The sequence below is a fragment of the Rhipicephalus microplus genome, chromosome X, assembly GCF_043290135.1.
Source record: "Rhipicephalus microplus isolate Deutch F79 chromosome X, USDA_Rmic, whole genome shotgun sequence".
Classification (NCBI taxonomy): Eukaryota; Metazoa; Arthropoda; class Arachnida; order Ixodida; family Ixodidae; genus Rhipicephalus; species Rhipicephalus microplus.
Genome location: NC_134710.1, coordinates 68,001,417 through 68,017,920, shown reverse-complemented (window position 1 = coordinate 68,017,920; position 16,504 = coordinate 68,001,417). Strand labels below are relative to the sequence as shown.

Below are 16,504 nucleotides of genomic sequence, written 5' to 3'. Positions count from 1 at the left end.
TGGGGTAGCAGTGCTGGCGGGGAACACGGATCTTCCGTGTCGGCCGCGTCCATGGCGTCGAAAGCACTGGGTGAAGCAGCTTCGCAGGAGTCGCCTACAGCCGCGCATGCCGCCGCCCGCAATTTACGGCACTCAAACCGGGAATATTTCGACGCTGGCTGTTCCAACCAACCATGGCCTACCAACGTGTCCGGCGCCTAGTCAGCGTTCGTGTCATCGAAGAGGTAATCGGGCCATCCTGAAGAGCAAAGCGCGTGGGCTGTGATCAATGCGATGCATCACCCTTCGACAAAAATTTACATCGCGCTTGACCAACCGATGCGCTACGATTCACTGAGCGAAAATGTGAGGAGATCCGGAACATAACTTGCCTATTAAGAAGTGATGCCTGTTGGGTGCACGTTAAAGAACCCCAGGTGGTCAAAATTTCCGGAGCCCTCCACTACGGTGTCTCTCATAATCAAATGGTGGCTTTGGGACGTTAAACCCCACAAATCAATCATCAATCAAGAAGTGATGTCTGCACAGACGAGTTGTTCACCATTTTGAGGTCCTTACGATTGATGCGCGCTAGCCATGTCCTCGATCCTTCGCCCCTCGCACAGCTCTTTTGGTCGCATGTGGTGTTTGATTACCTTGGGCACGGCAAACATTCTCACGTCGGGTCCATCGCGGTGCGATTTGCAATTGCTTAGCGCGTGGCAGCCAAATACCGCACTAACCGGCATTGCGACGTACCGAGGATGCAAGTGCAGCATAGTTTGACTTGGTGTCGTCTGCTGCTATATATGTGCTCAGCCATGGCGGCGCATGCCGAGATCATATCTCAGAGTTCCGCGGTGTAACGTAGGTGCAAGTTATGTATACACACCTTTAAACTGAGTTTGAGAGGCCTTCATTTCTCGCTTCGTGCGTTGGTATTTATCTCGCTTCGTGCGCTCGACTTGTGCGGTAAACGCGTTTGCACACTCTCCCAATCCCCAATAGGATCCCATGCATTCTGAGTTCAATTTGTGCATCAATTGTGAAAAACAAGATTCCTCTTCTGGCTTTCAGCGCCTTGCATGCTCCAATTTACCCCTATTTCATACTTTTTTTTCATTTCTTTCGGTTGACGGGTGAGCGCTCTCTATGGGTGGCAGAGAGAGAGAGAGAGAGTAACGGCCCTTAGTTGGGATACCTTAATTTACCCACCCAAGTTATCGTGCAGTATATACACAGCACTTCGCAAATAAATGGCCTATTTTGGGCTTCTTTCTGACCCACAAAGGAAATTGACATCTATCTCGCGTGTCCTTCCTTGCATTATCACCGTTCTCATCGCGGGTACTTCGAGTTCACGAACAGCGTGCGTACCATCATGATGAGCGCCCAGGTTTCAGAGAAACTTTTTTGTGTGTGTCTAATCTGCAGGGGAAGAACGCATTGCTATAAGGGCATTGTATCTTGGTCACTATATCGAAAATGCACCGTGTTGTTCGGGCTGTCCCTGCACACTCAGTAACGACTAGTTCACTGTATCTGCCAATGAACGTGCAACAACGGCTTATGAATTTTTTTCTTTTTTTCGTAGTTGTCGTGGTCGTGTCCACTCAAGCGGGAGCTTCGCATGTCCAGCGGCAAAAGTAATTGCATCGCTGGCTTCTCTAGTGATTCTAAATCACTTGAAAGCGTGTCATAGACATCGAGGATAACAGAGTTCTCTTCATCTTGCATTGCTGGGTCGTCTTGAGCAATACCTTTTGGCACAGTCTGCTCCACGTATATTTTGTGTTTATCTGGCTGCCCTCACAAAATGACGCTTCCACCTAAGCAAAGTAAGGTTGTGCCAGAGATTGGATCGTGCCGTTCACATCCCCGTTCATACGTTAGAGTTTTTTATTTCTATTCAGATATTGTACGGGTGATCAACATTGAGCATATCTGTAGTTCGCCAGATAATAATGTTTTTATCATCTTGAAGTATAAAATGTACAAAAAGTCTGAAAATGAGTACACGTTTAGTGGTTTTCCGTGATCCTGTTAGTAACGCTTTACATTCACAAAATAAAACAAGTACAGCATATGAAATCAAACTTATGAAAATATGTACGATGGCAAAATGCCCCATAAAAAAACAACAACTAGCAATTGTGTCCATCTGTGCGCACAGAAACATTTCATAGGAGAACTTCACGGAGATAGCTACGTATGAAAACTTATTGATAAAACATTTTGCATTGTATGTTGCTTGAATCATTTTTACTTTGTATGAAAACAATCGAAAAAGCAATGTACTTGTTACTAACTGCGTTCCAATTTTACCCTTAAAGTGTGGCGGTGTGAAAGTGTCATGTTTGATTAAAACCCTTCTATTTCAGCTTTAGTTGATAATTGCGCATACGCGGAACGAATCCTCGCTTAGCTTAAAATCACGAATCAAGAGTCCCAAGAAAATGCTTTAAAATGCATAAATAGTTATGCGCTTCAGTGCCTATAATAACTCTGCGCCGTTTCTGCGTGAGGTGCCCGTTTATTGTAAGCCTCTGGAAACACCGTCGGCACATACGATGGGTGCAGACTTGACTCACTTTTGCAGTTTTCCACAAAATGTCTGCTACTAATCATTGTCCAAGCTTTTGGCAACCACACACTTCTGTCGGTGCTGCGTAGATATAAAAGATATATAACCACACATCTCCAATACCACATGTGTACACAGCTTCAACTACTACAGCCAAGGAATATCGTATAATAGTAGCAACATAAACATATTTCTTCGCAATTTTTTAACATTGCTCTAAAGACAGAAGTTGAAAGTATTATGGTAATTTATACTTTTAAGATGGGGACGTGCATCTCCCAGTAACTCGATAGATAAGAGGAACGATGACGCAGGAATTAACACCCGTTATGTTGAATGCGTTGTGCGCGTGCTAATTTTTATTTAAAAAATTTTTTTCTTAACTTTTCTCGGCGCACTGCTTTAATCCCTTCCTACCGTCTGCTTTTTTCGTATCATCTGCTTGGGAATCGGTAGAATTTCACTGGTTGAGTCAATGCCTTCGTGTAGCAATAGTTTCCCCCTTTCTGTAGGATTGATTGATTTGTGGGGTTTAACGTCCCAAAACCACCATATGATTATGAGAGATGCCGTAGTGAAAGGCTCCGGAAATTTCGACCACCTGGGGTTCTTTAACGTGCACCCAAATCTGAGCACACGGGCCTACAGCATTTCCGCCTCCATCGGAAATGCAGCCGCCGCAGCCCCTTTCTGTAGGGGTGACATCGCGGAACAAGGGGAGTTTCACGTGCAGCGCGCGCTTCGCAAATGCGTGGGAGCCAAAGGGAGCGGAAGGGTCGCTGCATGCTATTAGTGTGCGCTTTTTCTGGCAGGGGAAGGGCAAGCGCTGGCGTCGGCGGGCAAACTTGAGCGGGTCAGTAGAAGAGTCGCTACACGCAACTAGTGTGCGCTTTTTCTGGCAGGCGAAGGGCAAGCGCTGGCGTCGGTGGGCAAACTTGAGCGGCTCAGACCCGCTCAAGTTTGCCCGCCGTTTATATGTGAATTTAAACGTGAGACGAGGGACTTTTAATCAGCTGCCCACTCGTGATAAGTTCACGTGCTACGTGACGCCACACAGGCTCATAAAAGGGTGTTCCACACTTTCCGCTGTGGCTACACATGGCGCTGAGTCTCCCACGTTTAAATTCACATATAAACCCAATAAAGTGGCTCGGAAAACCACCGCCGTGATAGCTCAGTGGTTAGAGCATCGAACGCGTAAATCGAAGGCCGTAGGCTTGATTCCTGCTCATGGCAAGTTATTTTTTTCACCCACTTTTCTTTCTCCTTATTTACATTACACTGCTTCTAATGAATTCCCCTATACATTCCTTGGCATTATTGACTGTTAGATCTCATTAATAATGTGTCAAAACACGGAAAAACGAGCCCCTATGTATACACTTCTTTCCCATATATATATATATATATATATATATATATATATATATATATATATATATATATATATATATATATATATATATATATATACTTGCCAAGTCTACCGGATTTGGACCATTTCCTGCGTTTGTACGGTTGCCATAAAAATCTCCCGGAAATCGAAATTTTTGTGCGTGATCCGGTTGCCTTGACAAAAAAAAACAGCTCAATCCGCTCCTGGCTTTTCGAACCTACCTTTTATATGAATGAGTTCGAGAGGCGTTCATCTGAACGCTCAGTAGAATCTCAGTGATGCGAAACAGTGACAGATGCGAATTTGTGAAATTCCTCAGCGAAATTCCTCTATGTCTATTGGGCCTAAATTCGAATGTTTCGAAGACATTTCCGAACCGCGGCGGGTAATATGAAATTTAGTACGGAAATCGCCAAACGAAGGCCGAGAGCAGCGTACTCGAAGCTTGGGAAGTACGCGTGCGACCGGCACACGCACTGTCTTCTACAGTGTGTGTGATTGTCGTCGCCACAACCGCTGTGGATGAAACCGTGGTCGCTCTTGACGCGATCATGTATGGCGACGACGTAACTGACAGAGTCCCCGAGGTGCGCATGCGTCGAACACTCAACCAGTCAAAGCAACGCGGCTTTCCGCAAACCTTGCGGACAAAACCGTGGCAGATGTGATTGTAGATGACGTAAAACGACTTTGTTTTGAAGGCGTGTGCGGAGTCAAGCGCACGGGGATTGAAAAAGGAACTGCCATTTGCGGCAACCGCCGCGCACAACATCGTGGTCGCGGCGGCGAGATGGCGATATACGAGCTCTGAGGGCACGCAGTGGCTTTAGACTAGAGGCAGTAAATACGTTAAAAAAAAGCCAGTTTCGTCGCAAAGACGAAGCAATGAATGCGACAGCAACAACTTGGAATGTCACACTGAGAACGGCAAGCAGATCGAAACACGCAGCGTGCTGCTCACGCACAAATGACGCACGAAAACAATACACACAAGGCGAACAAACAACGTTTATAGCTCGACATGTAACGCGCTGTTTAAACAAAAAAAGTGATGCTCGATACATAATCACAGGTACGGATGAGTACAATCTAACAAATGTCCCAGTTATACCTCGCTGTGTATGAAAAGCGCGCCCTTTCGCAAACGGGGCCTGTGCATAGACCGAAGAGGCCTTTGTGGGCCCGGCAACTAACGTAATCGTTCCAGTGAACGCCGAAGGCAAACGAATATTTCCTCCGAAAGATAAGCGCGGGCGCGCAAGCATCACCCCTCCACCCCCAATCCGCGGGGCAAAGTACGCGTCAGAGATAAGCGCGCGTCAGCGCATTGCGACGAGCTGGGCACCGAGCGCATGCGCCTTTTTTTACCTTTATAGAGTGTTGATATATATAGATACCTATACATATATGGTGAATGACGGCGGTGAAGGCAAGAAACCTGCCTAGACTGACAAAGGGGCCCGACACGTTTTGGCATTCCTTTCAAAAGAATCTAGTAGGGAGCAAAGTTTTGACCCGTGCTTTTGCGGCAGCCAGCTGCGCCGTCCCGTCCGTTCACGTGTGTCCCAGTAAGACATACACGAGCTGTTTTGAAGGAAATAAATTCTGCTCGTTGTGTTGATCCTTTGAGATTCTCACCTTAGTGTGAAACCCTACCTTCGGGTGTTCGGCCACTGCAAGCTGACCGCATTGCTGATGTTTGCGCTTGCGATTGAGGCACTATCACCCCAACCCCCTCTTGTTTTTCTCGATGCTTTTTCTTTGTTTGTCCGTGGGCTTTTTTTTGGTGCCGAAAAAAATAGGAGCAAATAATTCAGCCCCCCCCCCCCCCCCCCCCGCTGCACAATTTCGGGAAAGCTCATATTGCACAAACACATTTTTAAGGGCATCATGTTATCGTAAGTCAAGTTGCACCCCACTGAGATTTGCAGATAATTCATTAACTTATACACAAGCCTACTAGAAGGGGTTACAAACTACATAATTTGTAATCATAACATTATTACATGTATCGATTGCATTAAAAAGTACACTATTTTGCCGCAAGAGTAACCAGCATTTGACATCGAAACCGACTTACTTGATGACAACAAAATGGGCTAATGCATAGCATAATGAAAATAGCATAGTTTAAGCGAATCGTTCGAACCACTAAAAAGCGCCAGTGAAGTGACAAAAAGTACAAATTTATTTTACATGTCAGATATCTATCGGTCAAAAGAATGCTGCGATATTTGAACTAGCCTATCAGGGGAAGTCCAGTTGCGGTCTTCTAGGCAGCATCGGTTCAGCCTCAACAAAATACTTGCAAAAGAAAAAAATGTGTCTCTCCTACTGTTGAACTGTGCTGCAGCGTGGCGATCACTCTTCACGGGTAACCTAGGTGCCGAAACATTTGCCAAGGAAGATGCGGGGGCCGCGTCGTCATCCAGAGGCCGATACGATTTCTGCGGTCAGCGCCGACATGCATGCGTACCTGAAGGCAAACAGTCGCTCTAGCACACTGCACTCTCGCCGCTCTTCCTTTGTTGCAGAGTAACGTTGCATTTTTTGCTTGTCTTGGCACACACAAAATTGAACTTTTCATAAAAGAGACAGCTCAGATCATTTCCACACACACACACACAAAAAGAGAAGAAATGAAACGAGATACCAGTGTCCTGCCTAGTATCGCGATGAAATCGATGGATCGTTGATGTGTTTCGCTACTGAAATACAAATGAGCCATTCCATGCAAACTGCACCAACTTTGGCGCTCGACCATGTTCGATTTACTTGAAAAAAACATTCAGAATTACCTACCTAGGTCCAAAAGTGTTTCCCCCAAAAAATTCTTGTGAAAAAAATTTTCGAGCACCGAAAGCCTTATTTGAAAATTTTCAGAAACCTCGAAGCCATAGCTCGTAAAACAGGTTGCCGAAAAATTCGTTCTTTTAACATTAGGTCAAGACAAATTTTTACCTTTAGAACAATGGTTGGCGTTTTGTTTATAAGTTTAACGAGTATTTACGCTTTTGTAGATTTTTCATGTGACCTCAAGTAAAGAAAATTTGATCCGAATCGGGGATTTTTTCACAGATAAACAAAATTTGGCAAAATAGGATAGTTGACATTAGCATATTACCAAAATGTTTTCCTAAACACCAAAAAATAGTTTCAAGCGCATACAGTGTGTAATAAATTTTACAGGTGGTGACAAAGTCGCAAATATGTGCATTTTGGCACAATTTCGGTCGTAAATTCAACCATGAGGTATTCATACTAAAAATATGCGCAATAGCAGATTTGGTAGGAAGCCTAATTAGCTACTCACAGAGAAAGCTTTACCAAGTTAATTTTTGTTTTAAGTGAGAAAAATGTTTTTGAATTTTTTTGTAACAGCTCTCGGGGTTTGGACGTGTTTATAGCCGTAAACATGCGTCCTAGCTGTAAGTACAAGTTTCACGGACGTGAAAGATCACCTGTACAACGTAATCAGTTTTGTCTGTGCCTATATAGTATATTTACAAGGTATTATTACCCCTAGTTAACGAGAAACGCGGGCCTTACTGGACAGCATTAAGCCACGTGCCACCGCTCACTGGCAGCCTGAGTATAGTATATATATGCTTACTCAGCACTGGACAGTGGCACCGATGTGTGCGACACACCGCTACCTATATGCTAATGTTTAGAAGTAGGGAGATAACGATGAAGCGAAGGATCAATCAAAGAGGAAAAATGGCCCCGTATATACATGTTAATCTGCAAATGCGTCGAAAAACGATATGCTTGCGTGTGGAGAGAGTGAAAGAAACATTTATTTGATGTTATGTGCAAGAAAATCAGTGAATGGTATACTCGAGGCACTGCGTTAGGGTGCCTCGAGCGTGCAGCGGAGGCTAACGAGCGCATCAAGTCACGTCGCACGTGAGACATGAGCTCTATCGCGCAGGTTTCTTGGAAAACAAAAAGCGTGGCTCTGAGATAGGCGTGCACGCCCGTCTCAGAGGTGATAAGGTGTAGAACGCGAAGTGACGGGTAGGTGCCACCACCGTGTCGTCTTATGGTGATTTCCACTGGTAGATTCGGAGTGGCTCCCGAAATCTGGGAGCGAGCACTCGGAGTGTGCCAAACGAGATCTGCGAGTGGAACACGTGAATGCCCAACGTGAGGTCGCTCCGGAAATTTTTTACGCATACGTCACTAAACCGGTACCAAAAGCGATTTCCTTTTCTGCTCTCGACGTTTCAATGACAACTGTGTCGCCACTGCAAAGCACGCATTTCGACCTCGCACTTTCGCGGAAAGCAATTTTAGGTATTCAAACAAGAGCACAGGGTTACTAGACCGCCTCAAAAAACGTTGAGGGAAACCCAGCTGCCCGACTGTACCGGAAATGACGGCAACACATTCTTGGAGTTCCGGCCAACTCCGTCTCTGCAAGACGGAGCACGTGGGACGCTCGGTTGCGGAGTGGATTGCTCCGAATCTTGCAGTGGAAAATGCGAACTTGCTCCGAATCTACCACCGAAACGCGGATTGTAAGCTTTGGAGCAAGAAAACTTGCTCCCGCTCGACAAGTCGGATTTGCCATTAGCAAAGCGTTGGAAACACTCGCCTTTTCGTGCAAGCGTTGCATGGTCAGCTCAGCGTGGTAAGCGCTACGTTCTTTAGAATTACTTATGTATGCCTTTTTTGGTACAAGACGCACATACAGAATATATACGTGGTGTTACGGGGCCTCATATATGCGCAAAAAATGCTTTTTAATTGACAAACACACAAGTATGAACGCTGAATCTTGAGCAACATTGGTGGGCGCTGCGGATAGGGTCGGACGTTTGGAGTATCGTGTGGTGCCGTTCAGAGTACCTGGTACCGTTAAGGGTGGACAAACAGACTAAAATTTTTGCGTCGGAGGTCCCCAAGAAAGACCATCGTCTTTAGAAAAATCTGCTGCTTGGCAGCTTAGTTGCAGTTATGCCCCAAAATATGGCCAGTGGTGCCAAATGGTCAATTACATACAGATATATTTGTCCTAACTGCGACTTGTCAGTGATGCCAAACATGTTTATATTACGAAGACCACTACGAATTAGGAAGAGCAGTACGATTAAGAAAATGCTCTATATAGAAATAAAATTTTAAAAAATGTTTTGTATCACGGACAAGTCGCCGTTAGGACTGACATAATTGTGCATGATTGACCATTTGACACCAGTGACCATATGTTGGTGCATCACTGGAACTCAGCTGCCAAGCAGCATATCCTTTTTTACAGCGAAAGCTGTTACGAGAACAAAACACGGGTCACGCGCGGTGCCGTAGTTGTGCGCCGCCAGCGGTGTCCGTAACCAAAATTGAACAAAAAAAAAAACTCAGTAAATGGAAAACATTAACGACACAATGTGATTCAAACCGTGTCCGCGGCGTGCCAGCCCAGTATTCTACCAATGAGCAAGGCTTTTTGTTGTTTTGTTTTTGTCTTCATTGACCACTGAGCCAGGCTAGCGCTCGTAACTGGTTTCTAAGCTGGCCTTAGGCAGGCTTGATGTCGGGAACGGAATCGCGTTGATATGAGTAATAAATCACTTTAGAACAGAACATCAAAGGAACATCCAGGCGTCACACAATGCGAATTGCGCAACGAGTGGGTCGTCTAATTTTCCAACCCACGAGTGGGTCGTCTAATTTTCCAACCCATTAAACACTTGTTCTTGATTACCTCTCACCTATACGGCGCATACCCGTTTCAGGCATATTTCTTCATCGTTGTCAGCCACTGCAGAAAAAATTGCACGAAATTCCTAACAAGTCTGCAGCGGATACCGCTCTTCTCCAAAGAATGACGAAGGATGGTCATTTGTGTTGAACAAAATACTAGGTCCATGACCATCCACAACAAATGGCGAAGAAATGAAAGTGTTGCAACACTTCTTCGAAGAAACGAAGATTTGGGATGACTACTGAGCGGACAAAAGTTAAAAGTGAGCGTGGCGTCTGCGTGTTTGTTCTGCCCATAGGAGAACTTTTGCTCTCACCTATGTAGGACTGTACCTATGTATATAAGCTATTGTTTTTTTATTATTTTTTATTTGTACAAATCAAGTGGAAAGGGGTAGCCGTCGCCAAGTAACCGTGACAAAAACTCCTTTGTGTATTTTCTATAAAAATAAGTGTAGTAAATGCTGGACTACTACAGAAAATTCATTTTTTTATGGCGTAGTAGTACCCAGTAGTGTGCTTGTAGCATCCGAAAGAATGTTTAGACGAGGCTCTGAAAGGTCGCTCTTGAAGCTTACGCGGGGACTGTGCTGCGCGTCCCTTTTTATTGGGGCTAGTCATGCGCCGTCGCCGTCCGCAGCCTCTCCTCCACCTCCACCATCCATCTGGGCCTCCCTTCCTTTTCTCAGCACAGCGCGCGCTGAGCTCGCTTCTCCCCTCCGCGTGCGCCAGCTGTATGCTAACGCGCGCATGCGCAGGTAGAGGTCGGCGCTCGCTATAAATAACTGAGTGTCGCGCCCTTCGTCAGTTGGTTTGTGCGGTCGCTCCCCATCCGATGTCGCTGGTGAAAATGTATGCTAACGAATCCGCAAACACACTTACTGACGTCCCTTCCAATAGCGTCAGCCAATGTGTTGGCGGAACCGCAAGCAATGCCGAAGACACTTCGTCCGTGGACAAGGCCGCGCTGAGAAAAGCTCGCCATGCGAAACGCAAACGTCGGCGTCGAGTGGAAAATCCCCAGCTCCGAGAACGTGAAGCAGCTGCGAGACGTCAGCGTCGAGCGCAGGATCCCCAACGTGAAGCAGCTGCGGTACGTAAGCATCGGCAAGAGATTCCGGACAGTGAAGCCGCGTGCAAGCGTTGACGCCGCCCCCGAGCGCGAGCGAGCGGCACGACGTCAACCGTGTGGTCGCCCACATGGTTGACGTCGTGCGAGACCCCGTGCTCCGCAGAGTGGACGTGCTTTGCTTCACCGAGACGTGGAACGCCACCGATGACGTCGACGTTGCGGGATACGCTCCGGCCGCGTTCACGCACGGGTTCCAACGACATGCGGGCGGCATGGGAATTTACGTCAAGCGTGACGACGTCGAATCCGTCGAAGACCTCCAACTGCGGCCCGGCGCTCAACAACGCGCCAACGGCTAGCACTGCGTCGCTAGCGTCTGTGGAGTCGACGTCATGACGATGTAACTCGCGCCCACCTATCGCGTGCCACCGTGGAGAAGTACGTCGACGAAGCCATGGAAGAATACCTGAAAAAACGACCGCAACGACGACCCTTCGTGATTGTTGGCGACTTCAATGTCGACGTCATCAAGGAGGATTGGGTGGTCGACTACATGGAGTCGCGGCACTTGCTGAAACGAGCAACGCACTCGTTGAAACGAGCAACGCACAACGGCAAACATCATCCGACCACGGTTCGCGGGACGTGCATCGACCATGTCTTTGCAAATTTCGACCTTCGACCGCTGCAACCACACCCACTCACCCTTCACTTTACGGACCATAAAGCCATCTCGCTCAAAATACCCAAAGCGTCTCACCAATAAACATCGTCTTTCGCAGCATACGTGCCTGCCTGTTCAATCGTGTTCACTCGTGTTCACTCATAACACAAACGCATGCCGCAAATTACAAACCACATTTATCGCAGTTCAACATATATGCTTCGCATGCTAACCAGTGTTACCACTCGGGAAACTGCGGTCATTTTTTTTTTCATTTCAATTGTTCCTTTGCTTCATCGTGATCTTCCTACACGAGGAATAAGCGCAAAGGCATTGATATCATCACAGTTGTGGTGGAATGGTTCCGAATAGATAACATCACTGGAAAAGAACTTAGTAAGCATAATTGGCACAAATACAGACGTTGAAGACTAGCATAAAACACAATGTCATCAATGCATGGGAAGAGCCGAAATTCAGCCAATCTTGGAAATCGAAAGGTATTCATCATACGGACGGCTTGTAAGAGTGACAGCATGTGTGTTCAGATTCATAGACAAAACAAGAAAGGAAAATCACAAAGGGCCGTTGACAGGAAAGAAGTAACAAATGCATAGAAATACTGAATAAGACAGAGCCAAATATCACTGAGACTAACAAAGGGTGAGGCCTATTCAAACACTCAATCATTTAAAATTAATGGACACGAAATGTATTCTAAGAGAACTTGTTGTTGGGCTAGTTGGTAGAGCATTTCGAAAAGTTAATTCGAGCGCGAAAACTTGACACGATCACTCACACATGCACACACCCATGCATCAAACACACAGCGCTCACTTTCAACTGATTTATTCATAGCTCGAAGGCTTGAATATACACAGGACACATTGTGCGCACACACACCAAAAAAAGCCAACAGCATACATTATCAAAACGTACAGCTAATCAATATCATAGCCTTAGAGCGATAAACTGAAGTTCGCTTGGTAATAACGAAATTGAAGGGGCGCTTACAGCGGCAAGGAATCTGCATTGGTTCCTGTGTCGCACCGGTCCTTTGCGATATTTTTTAAGTGGATGTAGATAGGGACTTGGACAATGCTTTTAAAAGGGGCGGGAGGTTTTAAAGGTTTTTAGGTACGTTGACGATTTTTTAATTCTTTTAGATAAACAGGGTGACCTTACATCATCTGATTTTATTTTAAATGTTTTTATAAGACCAGGACGAGGGCTTTCCTTTCAGGGAAAGATATCATAGGCAGACGGCAGATATCATAGGCAGATAGATATCATAGGCAGACGGTGACAGCTTCAAGACGGACAAAGAAGACTATACAACGGTAACATTGAAGACGCATGGCGAAGCAGATGCAAACTCGTGCGCGCTTGGTGGAAAAGATGGCATCGAGAATACAACAAGGAAACAGGAGCTACGGCCAAAGCCAAGACGCGGCAAACAAAACGACTCTCACCGGGTGACACCGTGTTGGTTGAGGACAAGGCTCCAAGAACATTTTCGAAAATGTGCCAGATTGAAAAACTCTACCATGGGCAAGACGGAATAACAAGAGCTTGTCTCCTTCGCACAGGCAAAAAAGAACTTCTAAGAAGATCGGTGAACCACATATACACGAAGGAGGGTTGATTCAATTAGCCCACAAGAGCTTATCCCATTTCAAGTTGGGCGGGCGGGAGCCTATCAAATGTCATCATCAAACGCTGGAAGAAGAAGAAAGAAGACTGCTGCCTGGAGCGAGCACGTGCTACTTCGCTTCTTCTAATAAGCCGTATTCGTTCGAAGCAGTCCATGGTCTCGCTCGTCTAATAGTGCGTGATACATCGACCCATCTTTTTACTTTTTAAACAAATTCGCAGCCTTTAATTTACAAAATGAAAAAAAAATCTGCCCGACAGGCCATCTTACCAGTACCATCGGAATAATATGCGTACTGTATGGTTTAAACAAAAACTTAAAACTTTTTTTTATTCCACTTTATTTACGTCACCCCGATATACAAATGACCACGTGTTGAGCGCGATCACCTCAATGTCCTCGTTCTAAAGGGCGTCAAATGAGCCATCGGCCTCGCTATCACCACTCCGAAGCCAACACTCCTCGAGATTGGCGTACACAACACGCCAGAATAGGTCGCCGCGACTCAGGAACGAGTGATCGACCAGACTCAGGACCACAAAGGCGGGCCACCATGTTTTGCGCGAGCTTGGCTTCTTCTCCTCGACGGCAGGAGAAAAATAATTTCCCTTCTTTTAGATTCCATTTTCATTCCGGAGAATGTTCTGTTTGTATAGGGGAGCTGATCAAAGGCTAGAGTTTTGATATGTGCATGTGTTAAAAACAATTCGGGAGCCGAGAAACACTATAGATAGGGGCAGTTCCCATTGAGCTGACGAGTGTTTCAACATTCTTTCTGAATCAGGGTAATCGCTAGTGTCACAAAGCCTTGTATAGGTCCTTTCTGCCCCGTGTAGATATCACCAAGCGGTCGATTCTAACTATCTTCTGTCTCCCTAATTTAGCATTTCTTTGCATACGGCAAACAGTCTATCTATCTATCTATCTATCTATCTATCTATCTATCTATCTATCTATCTATCTATCTATCTATCTATCTATCTATCTATCTATCTATCTATCTATCTATCTATCTATCTATCTATCTATCTATCTATCTATCTATCTATCTATCTATCTATCTATCTATCTATCTATCTATCTATCTATCTATCTATCTATCTATCCATCCATCCATCCATCCATCCATCCATCCATCCATCCATCCATCCATCCATCCATCCATCCATCCATCCATCCATCCATCCATCCATCCATCCATCCATCCATCCATCCATCCATCCATCCATCTATCTATCTATCTATCTATCTATCTATCTATCTATCTATCTATCTATCTATCTATCTATCTATCTATCTATCTATCTATCTATCTATCTATCTATCTATCTATCTATCTATCTATCTATCTATCTATCTATCTATCTATCTATCTATCTATCTATCTATCTATCTATCTATCTATCTATCTATCTATCTATTTCACTAGCGTATACGTGCAGAGTTTTGTTTGGACTGCAGAGGACAACAGTTATGGGCAGTCAAACGGACTGTCCATGCATCAGAGAAAAATGCATGATCTTTCTGTTCCGTCGTGGCAGCGGTCATCAACGTGCTGAAGCGCGTTCAGAAAGAACAAATAAAATCCATCCATCCATCCATCCATCCATCCATCCGTTCATCTATCAATCCATGCAACCATGCATCAGTGTGGCCATATTATTTGTTTAAACAGCTCCACCGCTCTTATTATCACTGTGCGTCTGAGTGCGTGCAACGTAGTAAGTAAATGGCACGCTTTTAAAAACAGGTGTGCCTGAAAACTGACGTGTAGCGCTATACGTGCTTGATCGTTACAAAAGATCGCATAAAAAATTTTTGTTTCATAAGTCAAGATCCATGACGCCTAAATGGTGGTCTGTTATTTATCCGAAGTTAAAAAACCGTGTCAAACCGCTTGCAGAAAATTATCAAGACAGCTTCAGGGTGTACAAAAAAAAAAAAAAAAAACAGGCGAAGGCGAAGCATATAGGCAACAGTATCTTAGCTCCACTAATGTAAAACCAATGTAGGCGCGAAGCATCCAGTGTTTCGAGAAAGTTTTATTTGATCAGGCACTTGCGGGTGTCAAGCCTGAAACCGAGCACGTAGGGAAGAGCATTTTCGGTAAACTATAACGCCATCTAAAGACCGCGTCGGGCTGCAGCTTAGCCTAAGGTTCGTCTTCTTCTTCCATACATGCCCGGTTTCAGTTCTTTCCGGCATTGTGGAGAGGGGCGTTTCAGATGCAATAAAATGATCAGTTATTCGGTGGGGTAACTGTTGTTTTAGTCTTTTTTGGTATATCAGTGGCGAGTAGTGGGGTTCATCTGATGTCTGCGGGACAAATTCGTTCATGACGAACTGTCACTTATATGGCACACCGTAAAGACCCGTGACGCCGAGAAGCCGAGACACTCATGAGTTTACTGACCAGCATATATAGAGCAGCCTACTGAATGACCACGGCAGAAAATGCAACTTCAGGAGTTCATCGTATTAGACAAGTGCTCGCAGTACTAGGTGTCAACAAACTTCGTGATGTGTTTTTCTGTTTATTTGGACACGCACCACAAAGCTTGCTGTTTCTAACAGCTTTTGACGTACAGGTTACCTGAGCGAGAACTTGTTGACTCCCTATATCTGTTATATTACAGCCTAAAAGGGCAGATGATTTTCAATAATCATACCTGTACATGTCGAATATGTCTCTTGCGAAGTATGGCAAAAGCATGGTAACTCTAAAACAAAAGTTTCGAGCGTAATTTGTTTATTACAGTCTAAGGAAACATAAAATTACGAGGATATGACACTTATATCAATCAACACTACATAAATAATGCTCAATTAATTGCAATAGTGACGTCCCGGTATGACTGACACCATGCCTGTAGTCTGGAAGAGGTCCTCCAACGTCCACGAAAACCAGGTGAGAGTTTTGACGTCATTGAGCTGTGACTCTGGCGCTGGCTTGGACAGTGGTGTCGGACCAAAGATGACTATTGACGGCCTGGACGCAACGTGAATGGTTGGTCCGGTCTCCAAGAAAGGCTGGTGGGAAGGCGGCCTTGCACTCGTTATCCGGGAGTTCTCGCTCTTCCTTCTTGCCCATGCTTCGGTCTTTTAACCCATATTTGAAAATCGGCATGTTGAACATTAGATTGGTCGAAGGCACCGGAGGCATCTTCAAAAACGGGTACTTCGCAAACACATACGCCAGTTTACGTCCACTTGCGTCAAGCGACAACTGTATGATGTGGATGCTAGGCTGTAGCGTGCAAAAGTGGAAGCCGCACGATAAGCCACGGCATGAGTACCACTGTCTGTGGCAGCAGCTGGGTAGGTCCGATGTCCCGAAGGGAAGCACGGGGGTAGACAGTTCGTCTTTCCACATGTCCTCGCTGCGATGCTGTCCAAACACAGCGCCGACGAACAAGGTGTGAAAGGTTTGCCTACCATGAGACGGAAAA

At 45.4% G+C, this 16,504-nt stretch overlaps 1 protein-coding gene across 1 annotated transcript in view; it reads left to right on the top strand.

The window, feature by feature from the left end:
• Window positions 1-4,770, top strand: part of LOC142775045 (uncharacterized) — a 42,281-nt gene extending 37,511 nt beyond the window's left edge. The window contains exon 5 of the mRNA XM_075876361.1: window positions 4,661-4,770. Within this exon, the coding sequence (XP_075732476.1) occupies window positions 4,661-4,770 (110 nt within the window). The remainder of the gene's footprint in view (window positions 1-4,660) is intronic.
• Window positions 4,771-16,504: the final 11,734 nt, after the last annotated feature.